The following is a 22,560-nucleotide window of genomic DNA, read 5'->3' on the forward strand; positions in this document are numbered from 1 at the left end:
CCTGGACAGTCACTGGGAGCGCACGCGGGAACTGCTCTCAAGACCTCCGCCCAAACCTTCCCGGGGACAGGAGGGCGGCCCGGCGACGACTCTTTTCCCGAAACGACGCCTTGATCTTGATAGCCAGGCCCGGTCCGCACCCCTGCTCAGGAACCGTCAGCGGGGTTAGTCCCCTTTAACGTCTGGGAAGACGCTTCCAGCCGGGCTGAGGGCCCCGCGGGTGAGAGCGGAAGTGGTAAGACTGACGTGTCTTGGGCTGCTCTCCCGATCGCCAGGAGGGCCCCCGGCCGGGGGAGAGGCAGGCTGAGCCTTGAGCGGTCGCCAGAGCTGGGCCGGGCCTGCCGCTTCACAAAGCTCCTGAGCGAGCACTTCGCTGAGCGGAGTGCGGGGTCTCACGTGGTGTGACCGCAGTCGCTACGATCAGGCACAGCGGCGGCCAACCCCATGGAGGTCGGTCCCCAGGTCCTCAGCAGGCCACCGCTAGCGCGCAGCTCTGGGGCAGACCCCAGCGGGAGCCCAAGGGCAGCTACGGGGCCGCTGAGGCTTCTGGCGCCGCCTCGGCCAGCCCTTCCCGCGCGGTGAGGACCCCGGGACTGCGGCGGGAAGGTGCTGGAGGTGCGAGGCAGCGCGGCGTTGTCATGGCAACGGGCTGGGCGCGCGGGCGGGAGGGGGGAGGGGGAAGGGGAGCCCGGAGCAGGTGGGCGGCGGGAAGCGGGGGAAGCCCGGGTTGAGGACAAGAGAGCAGAGGTGCAGCCCAGTCTTTGGGATAGAAGCATGGTGTGGTGTAGGGGATCTGGAGATGGCTTTCTGAGAGAAGGTCGGATGCGCCAATGGGAGGAATTCAATCATTGAGCTCTTGACTTGGGGCGTCATGAGTTGATTGCTGGTTTCCATAACCTCAGCACTCTCCCAAACAGATTCCACTGCCTTAAGGATGACAGTCCTAGGGCCCCCGAGAAGTTGGAGCTGCCAGTGGTTGCCACTCCTGATGCTGCTGCTGAGCACAACGGGGGTGGCAGGTGTGACACATTACAAAGCCGGCGACCCTGTCATTCTGTATGTCAACAAAGTGGGACCCTACCATAACCCTCAGGAGACTTACCACTACTATCAGCTTCCAGTCTGCTGCCCTGAGAAGATACGGCACAAAAGCCTTAGCCTGGGTGAAGTGCTGGATGGTGACAGAATGGCCGAGTCTTTGTACGAGATTCGCTTTCGGGAGAATGTGGAAAAGAGAATTCTGTGCCACATGCAGCTCAGTTCTGCACAGGTCAGTCTCTCTGCATTGGCTAGAACTTAGCCCTCCCTCCCAGGGACTAATAACAGCGCATCACATTTATGGTTTTCAAAGCATCTTTATGGAAAGATCTGACTTGATTTTAACTACAGCCCCATGTGACAGGCAGGGCAGGTGGTATTATTTGCATTCAGTTGATGAAGGAACATACTTTGCGCAGAGGTGACTTTTTCAAGACTACATGGATAGGGAATTGCAGAGCTGATATTGGAGCCCCGGGCTCCTGACTCAAGCTTCTCTGGTAGTAAGCTCCCAACTACCACTGCTACAGTTATTTCCGTCCATACTCACCTTTCAGCCCTTCCGTAATTGGCTCCTTTACACTCTACTTAAACTTCCCTGTCGTGCTTTTTTCTTTCTTTTTGTTAATCCTCACTCGGTATTTTTTTCCATTGCTTTTCAGAGACTGGAAAGGAAGGAAGGAAGGAGAGAGAAACACTAATGTAAGAGAGACACACCGACCGGTTGCCTCCTTCACAAACCCTGGTGGGGGGCGGGGAGTGAACCACAACCCAGGAATGTGCCCTGAACGGGGAATCGAACCCTTTGGTGCGTGGGCTAATGCTCTAACCATTTAGCAACACCAGCCAGGGCTGTCATACTATTTTCTTTAGCAAATCTTATTATTTGGACAGTTTTCCTTAATCTACTCTAGACCTTCTTCCACCTTGCCTCTCTCCTTTTTCTAGGCCTTAACCCTGTCAAGTCATACTTGCTTTTGGAGAATCACAACATTATAGGGTCGAACCCAGTGGATCAAGACAGGGGGCAATTTTGTCTCCCAAGGGACATTTGGCACTGCCTGGAGATATTTTTGATTGTCATTATCGAGGGATGATACTCTAGTGAGAAGAAGCCAGGGATGATGTATCTTACATCATCCAACAAGAAAGAATTATTCAGCCCCAAATGTCAACAGTGCCAAAGTTGAAAAACCCTTCTCTAACCCTGTGCTAGGGAGGCCTTGTCTGATTCCTGTCTTGCTTTTGTAGGTGGAACAGCTGCGCCAGGCCATCGAGGAATTGTACTATTTTGAATTTGTGGTGGACGACTTGCCACTCCGTGGCTTTGTGGGCTACATGGAGGAGAGTGGCTTCCTGCCTCACAGCCACAAGATAGGACTCTGGACCCATTTGGATTTTCACCTGGAATTCCATGGAGATCGAATTATATTTGCCAATGTCTCAGTGCGGGACGTCAAGCCCCACAGTTTAGATGGGTTACGACCTGATGAGTTCCTGGGCCTCACCCACACGTACAGTGTGCGCTGGTCTGAGACTTCAGTGGAGCGCCGGAGTGACAGGCGCCGTGGTGATGATGGTGGTTTCTTCCCCCGAACACTGGAAATCCATTGGTTATCCATCATTAATTCCATGGTGCTTGTGTTTTTACTGGTGGGTTTTGTGGCCGTCATTCTCATGCGTGTGCTTCGGAATGACCTGGCTCGGTACAACTTGGATGAGGAGACAACCTCCGCAGGTTCTGGTGACGACTTTGACCAAGGTGACAATGGCTGGAAAATCATCCATACAGATGTCTTCCGTTTCCCTCCATACCGTGGTCTGCTCTGCGCTGTGCTTGGTGTGGGTGCCCAGTTCCTGGCCCTTGGCACTGGTGAGGTGATAAAAATTAACCAGAGATATTTCTAAAGGATTAAATCCAAGTAGGTGGTTTTTTCAGAAAGAATCTGCAGATCTAAGGTGAGGGGCAGACTAAGGGTGGGATGGCTCTAGCAAGGATGTGTATATTCTAATTGTGGGTTTTCTGGACGACAGAACTGGGAGATAGTGTTTTGTTGGAGGCCTTGGGTCTGGGAGAAGGGGGCTGATTCCTCTGAAATTGCCAGAAGAGGGATAGGTGAGCCCTAACACGGATTTTCCACTACCACCCTGCAGGCATTATTGTCATGGCGCTGCTCGGCATGTTCAATGTGCACCATCATGGGGCCATTAACTCAGCAGCCATCTTGTTGTATGCCCTGACCTGCTGCATCTCTGGCTATGTGTCCAGCCACTTCTACCGGCAGATCGGAGGCGAGCGTTGGGTGTGGAACATCATTCTTACCACCAGTCTCTTCTCTGGTGAGAATTGCCCTTTCCCTGTTGGGCCAACTTAGGAACTTAGAATATATCATGGAACCTGGGATAGAAACAGAGGCTCAAAGGGAATGAAAATAGGAAGACAAAAAAACACATAAAACAATAAGAAAACCATTCAAAAGACAAGAATGCATTTATTTTGCATGGTTAAAAATATGAAGCCCTTAAAATGTCCTAGGCAGTGTGGTAAGTATTCAGCATGCTTTCATCTCATTTAATCCTCACAATAACTCTATGAGGTAGTTAATATTACCCCCATTTTTTATTTCAGACAGATTAAGTAGCTTGTCTGAGATTACACTCCTAAAAAGTAGTGAACCAGCCCTAGCTGGTTTGGCTTAGTGGATAAAACGTTGGGCTGTGGACTCAAGGATCCCGGGTTGGATTCAATCAGAGGCACATGTCTCAGTTGCAGGCTCAATCCCGGCCCTGGTTGAGGCACATGCGGGAGGCAGCCGATCGATGTTTCTGTCTCTTCCTCTCCCTTCCACTCTCTCTAAAAAAAAAAAAAAAAAAATCAATGGAAGTATATCTCTGGTGAGGATTAACGAAAAAAGTAGTGAACCAGCCCTAGTCGGTTTGGCTCAGTGGGTAGTGCGTCAATCTGTGGACTGAAGGGTCCTGGATTCGATTCTGGTCAAGGACACATGCCTGGGTTGCAGCTCAATCCCAATAGGGGGCATGTAGGAGGCAGCCAATCAATAATTCTCTCTCATCATCGATTTTTCTATCTTTCTCCCTTTCCCTTCCTCTCTGAAATCTATAAATATATATATTTTTTAAAAAGTAGTGAACCAGGTTTCAGACCCACGCATTCCAACTCCAATTGGCGATCTGTACTGAGCGTTGGCTCCACTGGGCTCTTCATCTCCAACTCCAACTCCAGCCTGTAATCTCAACTATTACAGTGAGATAAGACCTTGAATTTATTTTTTGATACTCGCATTTATTTTTTAGTTTTATTTTATTATTATTTTTTTGTCAAGCCTCACTTAAGGATATTTTTTCATTGATTTTTCAGAGTGGAGGAGGAGAGGTAGAGAGAAACATCAATGTGAGAGACACACATTGATTGGTTGCCTCCCGCATGGGGATCGAGGCTGTAACTGAGGTACATGCCCTTGACCAGAATCAAACCCAGGACCCTTCAGTCCACGGGCCGACACTCTATCCACTGAGCCAAACTGGCTAGGGTTTAATTTTCTTATTTTTGATGTGGGCTACCGCACTCTAGCCTTCAAGTTGGCGTATCCTTTCAAAGGCAGTAATAATTTGCATTCTAAAACTTTCATGTTCCCAATGCTGAAGGTCTGATTCATATTCCATCACATTTATGGTTGAACCAGGGCTTTCTGAAGGAAAGGAATGTTTCATGTTGAGACTCATTGATGCCACAGCAGGACAGGCCCTTGGGGGGCAGGTGGACTTGTGTCACTCTTAGGTCATTATGTAAAGCTGCCTTGATCCTTAATGATAATGGATGGGGGTGTTGGTAAGATAAGGAACAAGGAATGGAATAGGAAAGGGTTGCATCTGCCTGGGAGCAGTCTGGGTGGGTGCCCCAGGGATGTAGCTCCTAATGCTGACCCTCTCTCTGGGGGCCCATCCTTGCAGTGCCTTTCTTCCTGACCTGGAGTGTGGTGAACTCAGTACATTGGGCCAATGGTTCGACCCAGGCTTTGCCAGCCACCACCATCCTGCTGCTTCTGACGGTTTGGCTGCTGGTGGGCTTTCCCCTCACTGTCATTGGTGGTATCTTCGGGAAGAACAATGCTAACCCCTTTGATGCACCTTGTCGCACCAAGAACATCGCCCGGGAAATCCCGCCTCAGCCCTGGTACAAGTCTACTCTCATCCATATGACTGTTGGAGGCTTCCTGCCTTTCAGGTATCCTCCCTTTATCCTATGGCCATCACTTTCAGGTTTCTGACCTGAACTTTTCCTTTCCCCACTCACCCTATGCCCTAACCCAATGTCAGTGATAATCTCTGGTTCAGCTGTACCATTAAGAGATCACTAAAGGGTTCCTCCTTTCTCCAAGCAGGACTGAGTTCGAATCAGTACAAATATGAGGTGTCTCACTTGTAAAGCTCTCTAGAGAAATTGCTCCTTTCACACTCTTCCTGATTTCTGACTTTAGTGTTTGCAAATGCTATGTGAGTTAAAGCTCATTTGATTACTCATTCGATTTGTTGAGTACCTCTTAGTGGTGGGCAGATAATACAATGGAAAATAAAATAGTCAAGATGTTCTTAAAATGAAAGCAGCTGATCATACGTAAAAGAATCCCCAACAAACTATGAACTCCAGGGCAAAGTAGATTGGACCCACTTGCCACAAGTGACCCAGTAACATGGAGGGGTGATGGCTAGGTTTTGGCCTGGCCACTGTGCTGCCAGTGCACAGCCCTTTAATGCAGTGTCTTGTCTCTTCTCTTCACAGTGCCATCTCTGTGGAGCTGTACTACATCTTTGCCACAGTATGGGGTCGGGAGCAGTACACTTTGTATGGCATCCTCTTCTTTGTCTTTGCCATCCTGCTGAGTGTGGGGGCTTGCATCTCCATTGCGCTCACCTACTTCCAGTTGTCAGGAGAGGATTACCGCTGGTGGTGGCGATCTGTACTGAGCGTTGGCTCCACTGGGCTCTTCATCTTCCTCTACTCAGTCTTCTACTATGCCAGGCGCTCCAACATGTCAGGGCCCGTACAGACAGTGGAATTCTTTGGCTACTCCTTACTCACTGGTTACATCTTCTTCCTCATGCTGGGCACCATCTCCTTTTTTTCTTCCCTAAAGTTCATCCGTTATATCTATGTTAACCTCAAAATGGACTAGTTTTGGGTGGCAAAACTGCTCTTCTCTCCCTTTCTTCACGTTTCGTTTATTTCTTACCAACATCTCTCCTGATTGACTGAATAGTGTGATGGCATTGTTGCCTTTCCCTTTGCCCTTTGCGCCTCCCTTCCCGCGGGAAGTTCCAGAAATTATAAATCTCTATTATATAAGAAGTATATATTTGAACTTTTTAAGTTGCCTTTCATTTTGGTCCTGATTTTTCTTTTTACAATTATCAAAATAAAATTTATTAAGAAAAAGGATCCTGTAGTTGGAAGGTTTGGTCTGGATATAGGAACTCGAGCCCTGGCTTTACAGGCCGCGTTCCTTAGGAAGCCGGGTTGGCCCCGGAATTCACGAAATTCCGTGTTCCACGGAGCTTGGGAACTCTCGGCAGGAGGAACCTACGTCGGCTGGGTGCAGTTTCCGCGGCTCAGCCGCGCTTAGCCCAACGGAAGTGGAGGAGCCTGAGCTCCCGTGGGGAAGCAAGTTGAATCACCCTGGCGACGGGAGGGTCGCGGAGCAACGCCCTTTCCGCCGGAAGTGGGTTTCAGAGCCTCCACGTGCAGACCCTCCCACCTCCCGGCCAAGTAACGGCCGCTCGGCTGCTGCCATGGAGCCCGCGGGCCTGGAACAGATCCTGCGGGAGCTGTTGCTGCCAGACACCGAGCGCATCCGCCGGGTACAGGGCGGGCGGAGCCAGACCGGGGCGAGCGGGAGGTTGCGGGGAAAACCCGACTCTGACCCCCCGCCTCCCCCAGGCCACCGAACAGCTTCAGACCGCCCTTCGGGACCCCGCCGCACTGCCCGCGCTCTGCGACCTGCTGGCCTCGGCGACCGATCCCCAGGTGAGGCCCCTCCGCTTCCCGCCGAGCTCCCCACTGTGCCCACTGGTCAGGGCCCTGCCCCTGCCCAGACCCTCACGTGCCTGCTTCCTCGTCCCAGATCCGCCAGTTCGCAGCTGTGCTGACCCGCAGACGACTCAACACCCGCTGGCGAAGGCTGGCGGCGGAGCACCGGGAGAGGTGGGCGGGGCGCGGCGCGGCGGGGCGGGGCCCGGCGGGACGGGGCGGGCGGGCAGAGGACCAAACACCTGCTGGCCCCTGTGTTCCAGCCTCAAGTCCCTGGTCCTGACGACCCTCCAGAGAGAGACAGAGTAAGTTGCCCCACCCACGCACCTCCTCCCGGGTCCTGACTGGCCCCAGGCTGACACCCACTCCGGGTTTCTGCCCTCTCTTTCAACTCCAGGCTGGGAGTTGGGGGGCAGGGACTTCAATTTTAGTCCAAGGGTAGAGCAAGAATTCTAAAGGTGTGTTGAAGACGGAAGTTCTTGAGAATGTGCCATGATGTTCTGCCGAAGAATGGAACTGAAATTCAGTATGGATGAAGTCAAGCTCACCAGATTATACCCCCACCATGCTGTTGATTCGCCCTGAGCCTCTGTCTTATGTGTCCCAACCTGGCAAAGACCCTGCGTCCCCACCGGGAAGTTTCTCTCTTGGCCACCCCATGGAGGCTGGGCCAGCATGTGCAGGGGAGGGTATTGGAGGGTGATTGGGGTTGGGGAATCTCTCCTGTTCACAGGCACAATGTGAGCCTTAGCCTGGCCCAGCTCTCAGCCACTATTTTTCGGAAGGAAGGCCTGCAGGCCTGGCCTCAGCTCATGCAGCTTCTTCAGCACAGTACCCACAGTCCCCACGTCCCTGAGAGAGAGGTACTGTCACATGGTTGGCAGGAGGGAGGGGCCAAGAGGCTGGATAGACCACTTAAGTTTTTCCCTCTCATCCCCCACTCCTGGACAGATGGGGCTTATGCTGCTAAGTGTAGTGGTGACCTCCCGGCCTGAGGCCTTCCGACTCCATTACCGGGAGCTTCTTCGGCTTCTGAAGGAGACCCTTGGTGAGGCGGGCTCTCCTGGGCTGCTCTTCTACTCTCTGCGCACTCTGACCGCCATGGCCCCTTATCTCGGCCCTGATGATGTGGTGAGATGTGGTCCCTCGCCTTCCCTGGCCCCCTATCGTCAAGCCTTTATGTCCTTACCCTTGCAGGACACAGAGCTACTTTAGATTCTTTCTCTGCCTTTTGTCCTTCCTAACTTGAGAGGGGAGACTGGGTGGCTATACCTGGGCTGCTCCTGTGTCCAGATTTCAAGGCAGCTGCCAGCTTCTGGGGCCTAAGACTAGGCTGCATCATGTTTTCTGTGACTCAACTCATCCTTTGTCCTCCAGCTTCTAGCACGGATGTTAGTGCCTAAGCTCATCACGGCCGTGCAGACTCTGATCTCTGTAGATGAGGTGAGGACATTTGGGAGGACCTCTGTTGGAAGGGAAGAGGAGCATCCAGCCTGGTCCACTGAATAATAGTATGGTAACCCTATGACTTGTCTGTCTGTGTGGCAGGCAAAGGCCTGTGAGGCCTTGGAGGCCCTGGATGAATTGCTGGAGTCAGAGATGCCTATCATCAGTCCCCACCTCTCTGAGATCCTCACATTCTGCCTTGGGGTGAGCCTGGGTGGGCATGGCCCCTGCTGCTTGTTCTGGATTTTTTGTGTGTGTGTCTGTTTCTGATTCGCCTTAGTCTCTGGACAGGTGGCTGGAAACGTGGCTCTGGGTGATGCAGTTCGTGTGCGTATTCTCTGCAGCCTCACTTTTTTGGTCAAAGTCAAGAGCAAGGTGAGTGCCCTCTGACACACACAATGCCACCTCCATCCCTCATCTCACTCTTGTTTTTTTTTCTACCATCTTGGAGTATCTAAAGTACCGTAGCTAAGATGCTTAAGACTTGGCCTGTCCTCATCCTGGCTCCTGGCTGGGAGATTTGGACTCTCCTGCTAGACCCCTTTCTGGCCTGGAAGGCTAGAATTTGTAATGTGAGTCCATCTGGGGAGCAGATTCTCAGGGACACCTTTCCACCCTCCCTTTCAAGGCCTTACTGAAGAATCGTCTCCTGCCCAACTTGCTGCACACCCTTTTCCCCATTATGGCTGCCGAGCCCCCCTTGGGCCAGCTGGATCCTGAGGACCGGGATGCAGAGGAGGAAGAACTGGAGATTGGGCTGGTGGGAGAGACACCCAAGCACTTTGCTGTACAGGTGGGATGTGAGACAAAGGGGGCAGGGGGGCAGGGTCTTAGGTGGCTGTGGGAGGTTGGGGGGCAGAGATGGAGTCCAGCAAAGTTTCCCTGTCATTTTTTAGGTTGTGGACATGTTGGCACTACATTTGCCCCCTGAGAAGCTCTTTACCCCGCTGGTAAGTGTGGCTCCATTCTTTTGGTGCCCCAGTGTCCCTACCCCCAGGAGTGCCTAGTCCCCCAAGGTGGAGGATATTTAGGCCCTTATGGGTGTGGAGGGCCTATTGCCACAAGAATGGGCAGGCTTGTGCTGGGGTTTCAGGAGAATGTCCTGTGCTCCCTTAGATGCCCATGCTGGAAGAGGCCTTGCGGAGTGAGAACCCATACCAGCGCAAGGCTGGGCTCCTGGTACTGGCTGTGCTGTCTGATGGAGCTAGCGACCACATCAGGCAGAGGTGTTTATTTCCGTCTTACAGTGAGGGTAGACCATGGGAAGGAGGACCACGTGGCCCATGGTAGTCCTGGTCTATGCTTGTCATTCGTGCCTAATTATCAGTAATGTTTACCCTCTAATCTCAGAAGTATTCTGATTTGAAAAATAAATTGCTGTCCCAGCTACAGGGACCAGGGGGTGGTACCTACCATCCAATGATGGAAAAACCCTTGGTTTTCCCAGGGGAAACAGGAGAACAGCTCAGCCTAGATCTCTCAGAATATGTTCTCTTGTCCTGCCTCATCCAGACTGCTGCCTCCACTACTGCAGATTGTGTGCAAGGGCCTAGAGGACCCGTCGCAAGTTGTGCGTAATGCTGCACTGTTTGCCCTGGGCCAGTTCTCAGAGAACCTACAGGTCAGCGGGGCTGCATGTGGATAGCCACTCGTCCCGGGGACTAGCCTCATGTCTTCTGCCTTTGGCACTTAGGTATAGGTACGTGCCCTGCGGTTGAGCTGACTCAGGACTCGCTCTCTCCCACAGCCTCAGATCAGCAGCTATTCACGGGAGGTGATGCCACTGCTCCTTGCCTACCTGAAGTCGGTGTCTCCTGGGCATACACACCATCTAGCCAGGGCTTGCTATGCCCTTGAGAATTTCGTGGAGAACCTAGGTAGTGATGGCAGTTGGGGGTTCGAGGTAGGGGACAAAGCTATAGCTTTGGCTGAAGTAGGGCAGGATATGCCACTCCTAGAACTGTGGCCTGTGGTGGGGAAAAGGGTGTGGCAGAGCTACAAGGAGTGTCAGCCTAGAACCAGTTGGACGCCCGGAAGGGGAGACCTGGTTTGGTTGTGAGAGGGGTGGCCTTTCCCACAGGGCCGAAAGTGCAGCCCTACCTCCCGGAGCTTATGGAATGTATGCTGCAGCCTCTGAGGAACCCCAGCAGCCCCCGGGCCAAGGAGCTGGCTGTGAGCGCCTTGGGGGCCATTGGTGAGGAGAAGGAGGCAGGAAAGAGGGCGCGGGGTTCACCCAGAAAGCCTGTAGCAGTTGATCCCGGAACCCCCCACATCCCACACCTGATTCTGTTCTTCAGCCACGGCTGCCCAGGCCTCCCTGCTGCCCTACTTCCCCACCGTCATGGAGCACCTGCGGGGCTTCCTGATGATAGGCCATGAGGACTTTCAGCCTTTGCGGATCCAGAGCCTGGGTAAGGAAGGGGCTCCCAGGCAGGGTTCCCGGTGCCAGGGAAGGGCTGGTGCTCACCTGGTGTTCACAGAGGTCTCCCCAGGGCAGCCCGGGTGTCTTCCTGCTCGTTGAAGAAGGCATTCCCGTTGTATCTAAGAGTAGGTGGGATTTCTGAATTACCTCCAGCTGCCACCTTTGGTCCCAGGCCTTGGCCATGCATTCCTCTGACCAGCTCCACATCCCAGTGCTAACCAAGTCTTTGCCCCCACAGAGACACTGGGGGTGCTGGCACGAGCAGTTGGGGAGCCCATGAGGCCCCTGGCTGAGGAATGCTGCCAGCTGGGGCTTGGCCTGTGTGACCAGGTAGACGACCCTGACTTACGGCGCTGCACGTGAGTGAGCCCTCATTTGTCCCCACTCCAGACCTCAGTCCTCTGGTTCTGGACCATAGGTTTCCCCTGGCTCCCCCATCCTGTCTGGCTGTAGTAGGCAGGACTGTACAGCTTCCACCTGCCTCCACCAGGTACAGCCTGTTTGCAGCTTTATCAGGGCTGATGGGTGAGGGCCTGGCACCCTACCTGCCACAAATCACCAGACTCATGCTGTTGTCACTGCGTTCCACGGAGGGCATTGTGGTGAGCGGAATGGGAGGGCTAGGTGGTTGGGGAAGGCTGGCCGGAGGGTGAGATTTATCTCCTTAAACCAGCTGAGGCAAAATCCCTGCCGTGCCTCTTCTGTCCAGCCTCAGTACGACAGCAGCAGCTCCTTTCTTCTGTTTGATGATGAGAGTGGTGGAGAGGAGGAGGAGGAACTCATGGATGAGGACGAGGAAGAGGAGGACGACTCAGAGATCTCAGGGTGCGGAGGGGTGCCATTGTAGGAATGGTTAGAGGAATCCTAGCTTTGGACAAGGGGCCAGTGCCAGACCTGCTCCTGCTGGTGCCTGATCACTGCTAACTCCCCACCTTACTCTAGGTACAGTGTGGAAAATGCCTTTTTTGATGAGAAGGAAGACACCTGTGCTGCCCTGGGGGAGATCTCTGTGAACACCAGGTGAGTATCGGCCCTTCCCTGGCACTGGGTACCCTGCCTGGGAGCCTCTTCCCCATGGCCATGTGTCTGTTCACAGTGTGGCCTTCCTTCCCTACATGGAGAGTGTCTTTGAAGAAGTACTTAAACTTCTGGAGGTGAGTGGACAGTGGGTGAAGTGGGTGGGGACTGAGAGTTAGGGGCCCTGTGTTCCCCCTGCACGGAGCAGGCACATTCCACTCCTCATCCTGCAGTGCCCTCACCTGAATGTGCGAAAGGCAGCCCATGAGGCTCTGGGACAGTTCTGCTGTGCGGTGCACAAGACCTCTCAAAGCTTCTCAGAACCCAATACTGCTGGTGAGAAGGGTGCCGGGGCCAGGCTGGGGCCTGTGGTACCAGAGGTTGGGGGGTAGAGGGGCAGGGCCTGACCAGGACTTCAGCCAGTCATATCCTCAGCTCTGCAGATCATCCTGGGCCAGGTGGTACCGTCCTACATGCAGGCAGTATACGGGGAGCGGGAGCGCCAAGTGGTGATGGCTGTGCTGGAGTCCCTGACTGGGGTGCTGCGCAGCTGTGGGAGCCTCACATTGCAGCCCCCCGGGCGCCTTGCTGAGCTCTGCAACATGCTCAAGGCTGTGCTGCAGAGGAAGGTGAGCAAGGCAGTGGGGGCTGCAGGATGAAGAGGTGGCCCAGCCCCAGGTGGGGATGGTCAGAGGCTGCAAGTCCAGCTCCCCATGCCCTCACCCAATGGAGAGGGGAAGGGACAAGAAAGCTCAGGCTGAGCTGAGCTACCTCGTCCTACAGACAGCCTGTCAGGACACTGAGGAGGAGGAGGAGGACGAGGACCAGGTGAGAGCTATGGATGCAAACTGTGAGACCAGGTAATTTGTCTGGTAGTCTCCACAGGGCAGGGTGGACAGTGCACTTGGACTTGGCCTAGGGGAGCCAGGGCTACTAAAAGATTGGTAATGGTTCTGAGTGATACAACCCTGCTCCCACTCAGGCAGTGGGGATTCAAGGAAGGCTTCCTGGAGTGGGGGATTCAGGGCGGGCTTGGATTGGTAGGTGAGAGTAGGAGGGCCAAGAAAAAAAGCTGGGCTACAAACAAGCCCAGCCTGGGAGGGGCCAGTCCTTTCACAGGGACCACCTTCAGCAGTGGAGGAGCATGGTGGGAGGTGCCACAGTCTCAGAGCTGGCCCTGGTGCTCTGGCCCCACAGGCTGAATACGATGCCATGTTGCTAGAGTACGCTGGTGAGGCCATTCCTGCCCTGGCAGCTGCAGCAGGGGGAGATGCTTTTGCCCCCTTCTTCGCTGGGTTCTTACCATTATTGCTCTGCAAGACAGTGAGTGCTCAAACCCCATTCTGCCCAACGCCCCCATTCTGTCTCAGTCCCAGGCTGATTTGCACTCCTCCCATCAGAAACAGGGCTGCACAGTGGCAGAGAAGTCCTTTGCAGTGGGGACGCTGGCGGAGTCCATTCAGGGCCTGGGTGCTGCCTCAGCCCAGTTTGTGTCCCGCCTGCTCCCCGTGCTGCTGAACGCCGCCCGGGAGACAGACCCTGAAGTGCGGAGCAATGCCATCTTTGGACTGGGCGTGTTGGCTGAGCATGGGGGCCGTCCTGCCCAGGAGTATCCTCAGCTTCCAAAAGTGGCTGGGGTGGGGTTGGGGGAGTGCCCCTGGGCTTGGGGATGAGAGTGCCTTTTCCTTGACCTTGGATCAGATACTTCTCCAAGCTGGTGGGGCTCCTGTTGCCCCTCCTGGCACGGGAGCGCCATAATCGTGTCCATGATAACATTTGTGGGGCGCTGGCCCGCCTACTGATGGCCAGTCCCACAAGGAAACCAGAGCCCCAGGTGAGGGGTAGGGGCATTGGGCAGTGGTAGGAAGCTGAGGAGGGTGCAGGGCAAGAGACCAAAGCCATCTGTCTGTCCAGGTGCTGGCTGCTCTGCTGCACGCCCTGCCACTGAAGGAGGACTTGGAGGAGTGGGCCACCATAGGACACCTCTTCAGCTTCCTGCACCAGAGCAGCCCTGAGCAGGTAACCCCAGTGCTGGAGCGTCAGGGGTCTTAATGCTCCCTTCCCAGTGACAGGCAGAGTTGGCCTCAGCTGTAGGTGATGCAGAGTGGTGGTTTAAGCTGCCCTTTGACACTCCATTTTCTGCTTTCTCGTTGATCTGCAAGGATTGATAGGCAGGCCTGCCATGAAGAGGAAGTGCTCCTCTCTCCACATGGCATTTCTCCCCAGGGAGCCTCCATCCTCTGGTCTGATCCAGAAGTCACAACTTGACTAGGCTGGTTTCCTAGAACAGGGCCCTGTCAGGCTGTGCTTCATGGAGCTTGGGTACCAGTCTGGGCCACTCATCATCCAGTCCAGTTCTGTTGAGATTTGACTGCACCAAGTAGCTAGGTTTGGACTGATGTCCTAGTGTTCCTGTGTCTTTCCCCTTTAGATATTGTGTTGGTAGAGCTCCTGGGTGTTTGGGCTTTTGATCTTGAGGCCATGATTTCAATCATCTTTAATCACAATTCCCTAATCCTCCCCACTCCCCACCCCTGAAATTATCATCATAGTGTTTCATGGGTCCTTCTCATGCTTTACAATTATCTTGGGTTCTTGTGAATTAGTGTCGGGCTCCAGCAGCCCTGGTGGGAGAAAGACTGTCTCTCCTTGGCCCCTAACACCCAACCCAGTCTGGGGCTCAGGGTGCTGCTGTCCAAGTTGGCCCTTCTTTTTCCACAGGTTGTAGATGTGGCTCCTGAGCTCCTGCGCATCTGCAGCCTCATTCAGGCTGATGACAAGATCCCACCAGGTGAGGGTGGCCTTCATGGGCAGGATGGGGAGGCAAGGAGCAGCAAGGCTCAGAGGGTCTGGGGCATCTAGGGGTTGGGGGCCAGTCCTCCCTGGATCTCTCTCTTTACCCCTCCCAGACACCAAGGCCACACTGCTGCTGCTCCTGACATTCTTGGCTGAACAGCACACCGACAGCTTCCATACAGCACTGGGCTCACTGCCTGGGGACAAGGCTCAGGAACTCCAGGCCATCCTGGGCCTCATCTAGACTGTGGGCTGCAGCTGGGCCAGAGAGAACAGCCTGCCTGGGCCCCAAGACTACCTCTCAGCCCAGTTCCACCTCATGCCTTACCAGATCCTGGGGCCCCAGCCCTGCTTACTGTCTGCCTTATGGAGCTGTCCCTGGGGCTTGATCTGCTATGCTGTGGGACAATACAAATTGACCTGCGACAACATATTGTAATAAAGGCAGTTCATTTTCTGCTTAAACAGTAGCTCTGCTCTGAGAGCAGGAAGAACAAAGGTGACTTCCAGAAAGGAGACAGGCAGAGTCTAGGGCAAGACAGGGTTTAACGTAGCTGGTTTCTTGGCAGCTTCTAAATTGTTCTAACCACATTGGAATCGGGGCCCCGGCTGGATCAGGAGGCGCCCGTATGGCTTCTCTTGTTCCATGCGAAAGATCTGCTGGGCTGCGAGCACTGTCAAGGCAGAAAGAGGGAGCTGGTCAGGGGGAGTCCCTACAGTGGCCTCTAGCCAGTGTGTCTCCCACACACACATGCCCACACTCACCCAGGAGCAGGTAGAAGACCCGGGCAGCCATCCTGCGAGGGCTAAGAGGTGACACTAGGCTGCTGAAATCTGGCTTCCTGTTGGCCTGCAGCTCCAGTGCCACTGCCCTGTAGGGGTCAAGAACTGTTAGCTAAGGCCCCCACCAGGCCCACCCAGTTGAGGCAACCCCTCCCTGGTACCTACCTGTACACAGCCTCAAGTGAGAGCAGCTCTGCCTCCGGAGGCAGCTCCAAAGGCATCTCCATGGGCACCTCGGGGAGTTCGGGCACCACAGGCAATACAGGGGGCTCTGGCTGCTCCGCCTCAGCCCAGGCCCTAGGAGAACACGGGGAGTCAGGTGGAGCAGGGAAGTAGCTGTGATTGATGGTGGCCAGGGGCATGCCCATCCTAGCACTACCCCACGTGGCCAGGGCTGTGCCTGAGCTCACCAGGCCTAGCTGCTTACCATCGCTCCTCCGGGGGAATGAGGCTGATGTGAGACTTCTCCTCCTCAGCTGCTTCTATGGAGAGCTCTGTTGGGGGAGAGAAGGTCCTGATTCAGTCTGCCTGGATCTGAGCAGCTGGGGCCTTGGGGCCACCTGATTGAACTGGATGTCAGGGCTGTGCAGTGACTTGTTACAAGCACCCAGGAGGGAGAACTGAAACCCAACCTATGCTTTCTGTGTTAAATACTCCCTCTGACAAAAACTGTCAGCAGTTGGGATACCAGTTTCCTGGAACAGTGGTTAGGGTGGTGGTCTTCACCGCCCCTTCAGGTGCTTACCTGAAGACAGCATAAGGGGCCCACTGGGCTCTTGGGCCTCCCTCAGGACCTGGGGGCAAAAGAAAGAATTAAGACCCCAAGCATCACAGAAGCACTTGGGGCAGAAGTGAAACAGTCCCCGCCCTGAAATGGCCTTGGCTCTGGGACAGGCCACCCGAGCCTGATGCCATTGGCTCACTTGGGCAGAAGGCAGACTGCTGGAGCTTAAGCAAAGCAGGTCCTTCAGGAAGGAGTGAGGGCGCAGTTACCTCGATATCACTCGGGGTTTCCATTTTTCTCCTTTCCTCCTCAGCTGCTGCCTCCCTCTCGGCAGCCTCCTCTTCAGGCTCCAGGGGCATTCGTCTGAGTGCTTTTGGGGGTGGCTGGGCACAGCGGGTCCAGAAAGCCAGCAGTTCTGGGGGTAGCCAGCCAGCTGGGTGGGGACAAGGTGGCAGCAGGGACAGGGTTTGAGGCACGAGGAACACCAAGAATGAGGATCCCACATGCCAACTCCCATCACTCTTACAGTAAGTTGGGGTTTGAAACAGCTCTGTGGGGCTTCTGATGATCCTCTCAGGGGGCTGCACCATCGGCTGCGTGATAGGGAAGGTCAGAGCCCAGTTAAGAGTGAGTCGCTCCACACTGCCCCTCTCTACTTCTTCAATGCCAGTGCTTCTGGCCTTCCAACCTCCAGGCTCATGCCCCTGCCTGCCGTGCTCATTGCTAAAAGTCGGATTTTTAACTGGTGCCAACACATGCTGGGCAGACCCCAATGCATGCACTTAAGGGGATGTTCCCGATGCCTTCCCAGGAGTTTACAAGGCCCAGCATGTACCTACCCCAGGCCCTCCCTGTTTCCAGCCCCTGCAAAGTCTGGGCTGCACTCACACACTCCCAGCAATGAGCTCTGGTTTGCAGTTGTTTCTGGAAATTCTCCCTGGAGATCTGAGTCTCCTTGTCCCAGAACAATAACTGGCGGCGGCGACTGCGGCGGCGGCGAGCAGGTGGGGAGGCTGGGGGCCTCCTCTGCAGAGGGGGAGGGGGGGGGGGCAAAGCTACCAATTACTCCTTTTTCTGACATCCTGGTGGGACTGCAAACAGGCCCCCGAGGTACCCTAGGAAAGGGCTTGGGTGGGCACTCCAGGAGCATGTGCAGCTCCTACCCTTCAGCTGGTTAAATTGTGGTATAAGCAGCGCCACCTTTTACTAATTTGCACAAAGGCTTTTTTAAAAATAAATTTTTATTGATTTCAGAGAGGGAGAGGGAGAGATAGAAACATGAATGATGAGAGAGAATCATTGATAGGCTGCCTCCTACATACCCCCTACTGGGGATCAAGCCTACAACCAGGGCATGTGCCCTTGACTAGAATCGAACCCGAGACCCTTCAGTCCCCAGGCTAACACACTATCCATTGAGCCAAACTGGCTAGGGATGTACAAAGGCTTTTGTAGGCTAGCAGTAGCCTGGGGCTTGGGGAAGCTGATTATGGGTGAGCGGCTCTGGGTGAGGAGAGTGAAGAGAAGAAGGCTTAGAAGGGCTCGTACTCACCTCTGGGCTGAGTGGGGCTGGGAGACGCAGCTCCTGCGGGGGCGGGGGCGTCACCTCTGCAACAACATGCTAGGTCCTGGCTCTGCCCCATACCCTCTGCCCTCACAGCCACCCAGGCAAGACGCTAGAGGGCCCTGCCTTTAGCAAGAGGGAATGCAGGGCCCGTCTGCAACAGCTGTGCAGGTGCCTCCAGGAAGGATCCAGGCGTGATGGCTACTCACCAGCAAGCAGGGCCTCCGGCTCCCAGGCTGCTGGCTTCACCTCCTCTGGGGCCAGGACCTGGCCTGGAAGTGGCTCTGCAGCCTCTTCCACCCTGACGGGAAATGGCAAGAGCGATGAGAACACTCCTCCCAGCACTGACCCCCTACTAGGCCCAGGCGTTCCTGTCCTTACTGTGGAAGAGCTAGAGGTGACAGAGGGGGAACGATAGTTTCCACTTCTGGGGCTCGAGGTTCCTCCTTGGACACTGCAGAGAGAGAGGATCAGGGATCAGACCACAGAAGGGATGAGATAGGAGCACTGCCCAAGCCCAGACTGCCCATGCCCGGGGCCTGACTGTCCAGCACCAGGCACGTCCCACACTGCTAGACAGGCCTGCCTTGTTCCTCCAACAAGATAGCTTCATCTTCCTCAGCAATGAGCAGGTCCAAGTCTCGACGGCTAACCTCTGGGAGGTCTCGTTCACCCTGTTGTGAGAGGAAGAACATGGAGAGGGAACTCAATTCCATTTCTGAAAAAAGAAAGTGGATCCAAGAGAGCGAGTCTGAGAAGCATGCCACAGGACAGGGTCGAGGTAGCCCAATGGGCACTCAAGTGCCAGGGGCAGGGAGAGGGGAAATGGAGACAGAGAAGGCAGGACTCTGGGCAGAGAGAAGTAGATGCAAGGAGGGCTGGGCTGAGAAGCAGGACTCAGGCTCTGTATGCCTGGGTACAACTCACATCGATCTGCAGCATGCGTATGGGCTCTGCTTCCTGGAGGGTGATGGCCTCCGGAGTCAGCACAGTGACCAGGGTCCTGTCTGAAGGGGCAGGGAAGTCACACCAGCCTCTCTGCTTCTTTCCAAGTTCCCATACCCATGTGAGGCAAAAGCATGGACTCGGGAGTCAAGTCAACCTGAGTTCCAGTCAGGCCCAGGCTAGTCACTGGCCATTTGACCTTAGATACGTTACTTAACCACTATGGGCTTCACTTTCTCATCTGTAAAATCGGGATAATAATTCTGATCTCACCCTGGCCCATTTGGCTCAGTGGATAGAGCGTTGGTCTGCGGGCTAAAGGGTCCCAGGTTCAATTCTGGCCAAGGGCGCATGCCCAGGTTGCAGGCTCGATCCCCCCAAGTAGGGAACGTGCAGGAGGCAGCCAATCGGTGATTCTCTCTCATCATCGATGTTTCTATCTCTCTCTCCCTTCCTCTCTGAAATCAATAAAAAATGTATATTTAAAGTAAAAAAAAAAAAATTCTGATCTCATAGAACTGGCTCTTTTTTAAAAATGTATTTATTGATTTCAGGGTGGAAGAAGCAGCAGAGCTACTTCCAGTCCAGGTCCTGGCCCCAGAGATAGAAACATCAATGATGAGAAAGAATCATCAATCCGCTACCTCCTGCACACCCCACACTGGTGATCGAGCCTGCAACCCAGGCATGTGCCCTGACTGGGAATTGAACCATGACCTCCTGGTTCATAGGTCAATACTCAACCATGAGCCACACTGGCTGGGCTTTTAAAAAAAAAAATGTATTTTCAATCCTCACCCAAGGATACCTTTATTTTATTTTTATAGAGTGAGTGAGGGGAGGGGGGAAGGAAGGCAAGGAGAGAGACAGAGAAACATGGATCGGCTTCCTCCTGTAAGTGCCCCAACCAGGGATAGAATCCACAACTTTTTTATGTATAGAACCATGCTCTAGCCAACTGAGCCATCCGGCCAGGGCCAGGGCCTGAAGAGAAGCTCCAAGATGGTTATTTCTTTCTTTCTTTTTTTTTATAATATTTTTATTGGTTTCAGAGAGGAAGGGAGAGGGAGAGAGAGATAGAAACATCAGTGATGAGAGAGAATCATTGATTGGCTGCCTCCTGCATGCCCCACACTGGGGATCGATACTGCAACCCAGGCACGTGCCCTTGGCCAGAATCGGACCTGGGACCCTTCAGTCCGCAGGCCGACGCTCTACTCACTGAGCCAAACCGGCTAAGGCTCAAAGAAGGTTATTTCTTAAGCTGTTAGAGCTTCTATGCCTCTCACCAGAAAGAAGTCCTTCTCTGCTCACCTGGCTTCCCAGGCTCTATGGGGACTTCGGGAGGGGTCTCCTCAGGGACTCTCTCTGGGGTCACAGCCTCCAAAAGGTGTCGGATCTTTGGAGAGGGATCGGAGACAAAGTATAGGGCTCAACTTCAACCCCGTTTTCCCACTTTCACAATCTCATTCACACATGGACAGTCATACCTTTTAATGCCTAATTCTTGTATTGGCACGCAGTGAACCCACTCGCCATCTGGTCTCCTTTCCTCCCTTCCCGCCCACATGATCCCCGTCCCCCCACCAGTTACTTAGCCTTTGTCAATTAATCTGTGCTAGAAGCACCCTTATATCAAGTTGTGGGGGGCAGAAGGGAAAAAAAGTGTTCTTCTTCTTAAGGAGCATATGGTCCAGAGGGGAGACAAGTTTGTATATGACCCTAGCAGGGGCCAACACAAAGGATAAAACAAGGCTGAGTTCCAGAACATTTGGTTCTGGCTGGGAGTGGGATAGAAGCTTCATGGAAAAGGGTAGCACCCAAGTGAGGTCTATAAGAATATGTAGGCTTTGACTAGTAGAGAACAGGGTAACCATTATGGACTTAAGCAAAGAACTGAATGTGGCATCTTTGGGACCAGGGGCCAGACTGGTGTGTTGGGAGACAAAGATGCCCAGAGAATGTGCTGAGATGTCTGGGGATGGCTAGCTCTGGGCCAGGGCACAGAGCCCTACATGCCAGTATTCTGTTTGCAGTGGGGAATCACTGAAGATGTCTTTAAAGGAAGATTGTCTAAGTTGCGGGGGGTGTTAGGAATAAATGGAGAAGGACATGGGTAGGGAAACCTAGTGCCGAGGGACAACGAAGGCCTGGATTAGGGCCTCGGCAGTGGGAACAGTGTGGAGATGAGTGAGGATAAGAGCTGCCTCTAGGTTGGTCTTGCGTAAGTGGAGCAGGCTTGTCTGGATTGGTCCACCAGGACAGCCCCCGGCACTGACTCCTGTGGGGCAGAGCTGTGGCAGCTCCCTTCCCCCTAACCCCAGTGTCAGACTGGTCCAGGAATAGCATTCCCCTTCTGTACTGTCACCCTTCTGAGGGTGTCCTGGGAGAATGGGCCCCACCTGAGGTATATCGAAGGGGCTGGGAAGCCTGGGATCCACAGACATCATCCCAAAAAAGGGGTCTGGAGCATCTTCCAGGGTTTCCATCATGGCCAGGCAGTTAGGAAGCAGCAGGCTGGGGCTGAGAGAGAATGCGGCTGTCGAGGACTGCGGCTGAGATGGGCGAAGGCCAGCAGTGAGGTTCCCCACCAAAGGCTGGGTGGTCTCAGTCCCAGGGGACACTCACAGCTCAGCCTCGACCATATCTATTCGGATCTGCAACTGGGCTCGGTGCAGGCGCTCCAGGATGTGCTGGATGTCCTCTGTGGGCAGGGAGGGCAAGGTGGGGAGCCACCCTAGAGGGCCACTCAGCTCTGCCCCACTTCTGTGCAGCCTTCCCAGCCTTACCTACGAGGTACTGGCATTGCTGTGAGTAGACCCGGATCACCCCAATCTGGAGCTGGGCTGAGAGATAGAGGGAGAAGCGGGGGCGCGGCAGGCCGGGCTGCGAGGGCTGCACTTGTACCAGCACATAACTGAGGATTTCCTCGCTGGGGAAACAACGTGCCCTGGTCACCGCTGTGCCTGCCCTAAGAACCGGCCCCACCACCTTGCCCACCCCTAACCGACACCAGTACCAGGTCACCCCTCCCTTTTCTGGGCCTTACCAGGTCTTTACCACATTCACCTTCAGGTATTCACGCTTTACCAATCGGCTGCCACGCGTTGCTGCCAACCTGGACAGAGTGGGGGTGGGGATGGAGGGGGCTGTCAGGTGGGGATCCCAGGGCGCCCCTCCCAGCTGCCCCCCCTCCCCCCGGCCCAGCCGCCTTTACCAGATAGTGGAGAAGCAGCCCGTGTGGCGCTGAAGCACATTGGGATAGTAGAACATCGTGCCTCCGGGGTCTCACCCTCTCGTCCTCACCGCTCCTCCGTTTGGCTCTCGATCCGGATTCTTTAGGGCACAGTATTTCCCAGCACCGTCAGAGAGAAATAAGGGTTTGGAGAGGTGGGGCAGCAGATGGACCCCAATGCCAAGTAAAGGACCCGATACGCACGTGATGGATAAACGATTAAGGGACAGGTACAAGGAAACGCAGACGAGGTACACAGGGATGCTCCCTTCGCCTCCCCTGCAGGGTTCGCACGCCACATGGGCCTCGAACTTACTGGAGCAGGTCGGGGATGCAGAGCTCCTGGGAAACGGCTGCCCGCGGCAGACACGCCAGGCTCTCGGGCCTTTGCTCTCAGCTCGGGCAGCGACAACTTCAACCGGGTCGCCCTCCCGCCGGCCTCGGTCGCGCCGCAGGAGCACGCGCTCGGATGCTCCGCCCACCTCGGCACAGGGGGTGGTCCCAGGGCAGCCAACGGGCCAATGGGAACAGGGGTCGGCGCGGC

General features: G+C 54.6%; 3 protein-coding genes across 10 annotated transcripts; 2 read left to right on the top strand and 1 right to left on the bottom strand.

Annotated features, from left to right (window-relative positions):
• Positions 1-104: 104 nt before the first annotated feature.
• On the top strand, positions 105-6,496 carry TM9SF1 (transmembrane 9 superfamily member 1). Of its 4 annotated transcripts, none has more exons than XM_036354820.1 (6): positions 105-235; positions 918-1,270; positions 2,290-2,911; positions 3,193-3,378; positions 5,011-5,284; positions 5,840-6,496. In XM_036354820.1, exons 2-6 carry the CDS (start codon positions 935-937, stop codon positions 6,231-6,233), a joined length of 1,812 nt encoding a protein of 603 aa, XP_036210713.1. In that variant the 5' UTR covers positions 105-235; positions 918-934; the 3' UTR covers positions 6,234-6,496. The 4 variants fall into 4 exon arrangements, with proteins under 4 accessions (XP_036210713.1, XP_036210722.1, XP_036210702.1 ...); XM_036354829.1 differs by lacking the exon at positions 105-235 and adding an exon at positions 311-450; XM_036354809.1 differs by lacking the exon at positions 105-235 and adding an exon at positions 438-578.
• On the top strand, positions 6,312-15,222 carry IPO4 (importin 4). Of its 5 annotated transcripts, none has more exons than XM_036354757.1 (30): positions 6,312-6,915; positions 6,995-7,081; positions 7,179-7,258; positions 7,348-7,389; positions 7,818-7,947; positions 8,036-8,215; positions 8,462-8,527; positions 8,633-8,734; positions 8,822-8,905; positions 9,159-9,323; positions 9,427-9,480; positions 9,647-9,756; positions 10,043-10,151; positions 10,278-10,407; positions 10,611-10,724; positions 10,828-10,941; positions 11,191-11,311; positions 11,443-11,554; positions 11,662-11,777; positions 11,895-11,972; positions 12,049-12,106; positions 12,203-12,305; positions 12,405-12,598; positions 12,753-12,797; positions 13,167-13,292; positions 13,370-13,578; positions 13,671-13,803; positions 13,884-13,988; positions 14,691-14,760; positions 14,879-15,222. In XM_036354757.1, exons 1-30 carry the CDS (start codon positions 6,847-6,849, stop codon positions 15,007-15,009), a joined length of 3,237 nt encoding a protein of 1,078 aa, XP_036210650.1. In that variant the 5' UTR covers positions 6,312-6,846; the 3' UTR covers positions 15,010-15,222. The 5 variants fall into 5 exon arrangements, with proteins under 5 accessions (XP_036210650.1, XP_036210643.1, XP_036210660.1 ...); XM_036354750.1 differs by having other exon boundaries at positions 6,638-6,915; positions 11,626-11,777; XM_036354767.1 differs by lacking the exon at positions 13,167-13,292 and having other exon boundaries at positions 6,638-6,915; positions 11,626-11,777.
• A 96-nt stretch (positions 15,223-15,318) lies between these two features.
• Positions 15,319-22,054, bottom strand: REC8 (REC8 meiotic recombination protein). The gene is made up of 19 exons (XM_036354842.1): positions 21,999-22,054; positions 21,831-21,899; positions 21,571-21,713; positions 21,410-21,485; positions 21,184-21,304; positions 20,096-20,180; positions 18,764-18,843; positions 18,423-18,510; positions 18,218-18,290; positions 18,046-18,137; positions 17,825-17,880; positions 17,161-17,298; positions 16,799-16,865; positions 16,542-16,705; positions 16,294-16,342; positions 15,976-16,042; positions 15,714-15,845; positions 15,531-15,637; positions 15,319-15,439 (listed from the first exon to the last, which is right to left on the bottom strand). The coding sequence occupies exons 1-19, from the start codon at positions 22,052-22,054 to the stop codon at positions 15,348-15,350; spliced, it is 1,755 nt and encodes a 584-aa protein (XP_036210735.1). The 3' UTR covers positions 15,319-15,347.
• Between the last annotated feature and the right edge of the window lie 506 nt (positions 22,055-22,560).

Source organism: Myotis myotis, unplaced genomic scaffold (genome assembly GCF_014108235.1).
Source record: "Myotis myotis isolate mMyoMyo1 unplaced genomic scaffold, mMyoMyo1.p scaffold_m19_p_1, whole genome shotgun sequence".
Lineage (NCBI taxonomy): Eukaryota > Metazoa > Chordata > Mammalia > Chiroptera > Vespertilionidae > Myotis > Myotis myotis.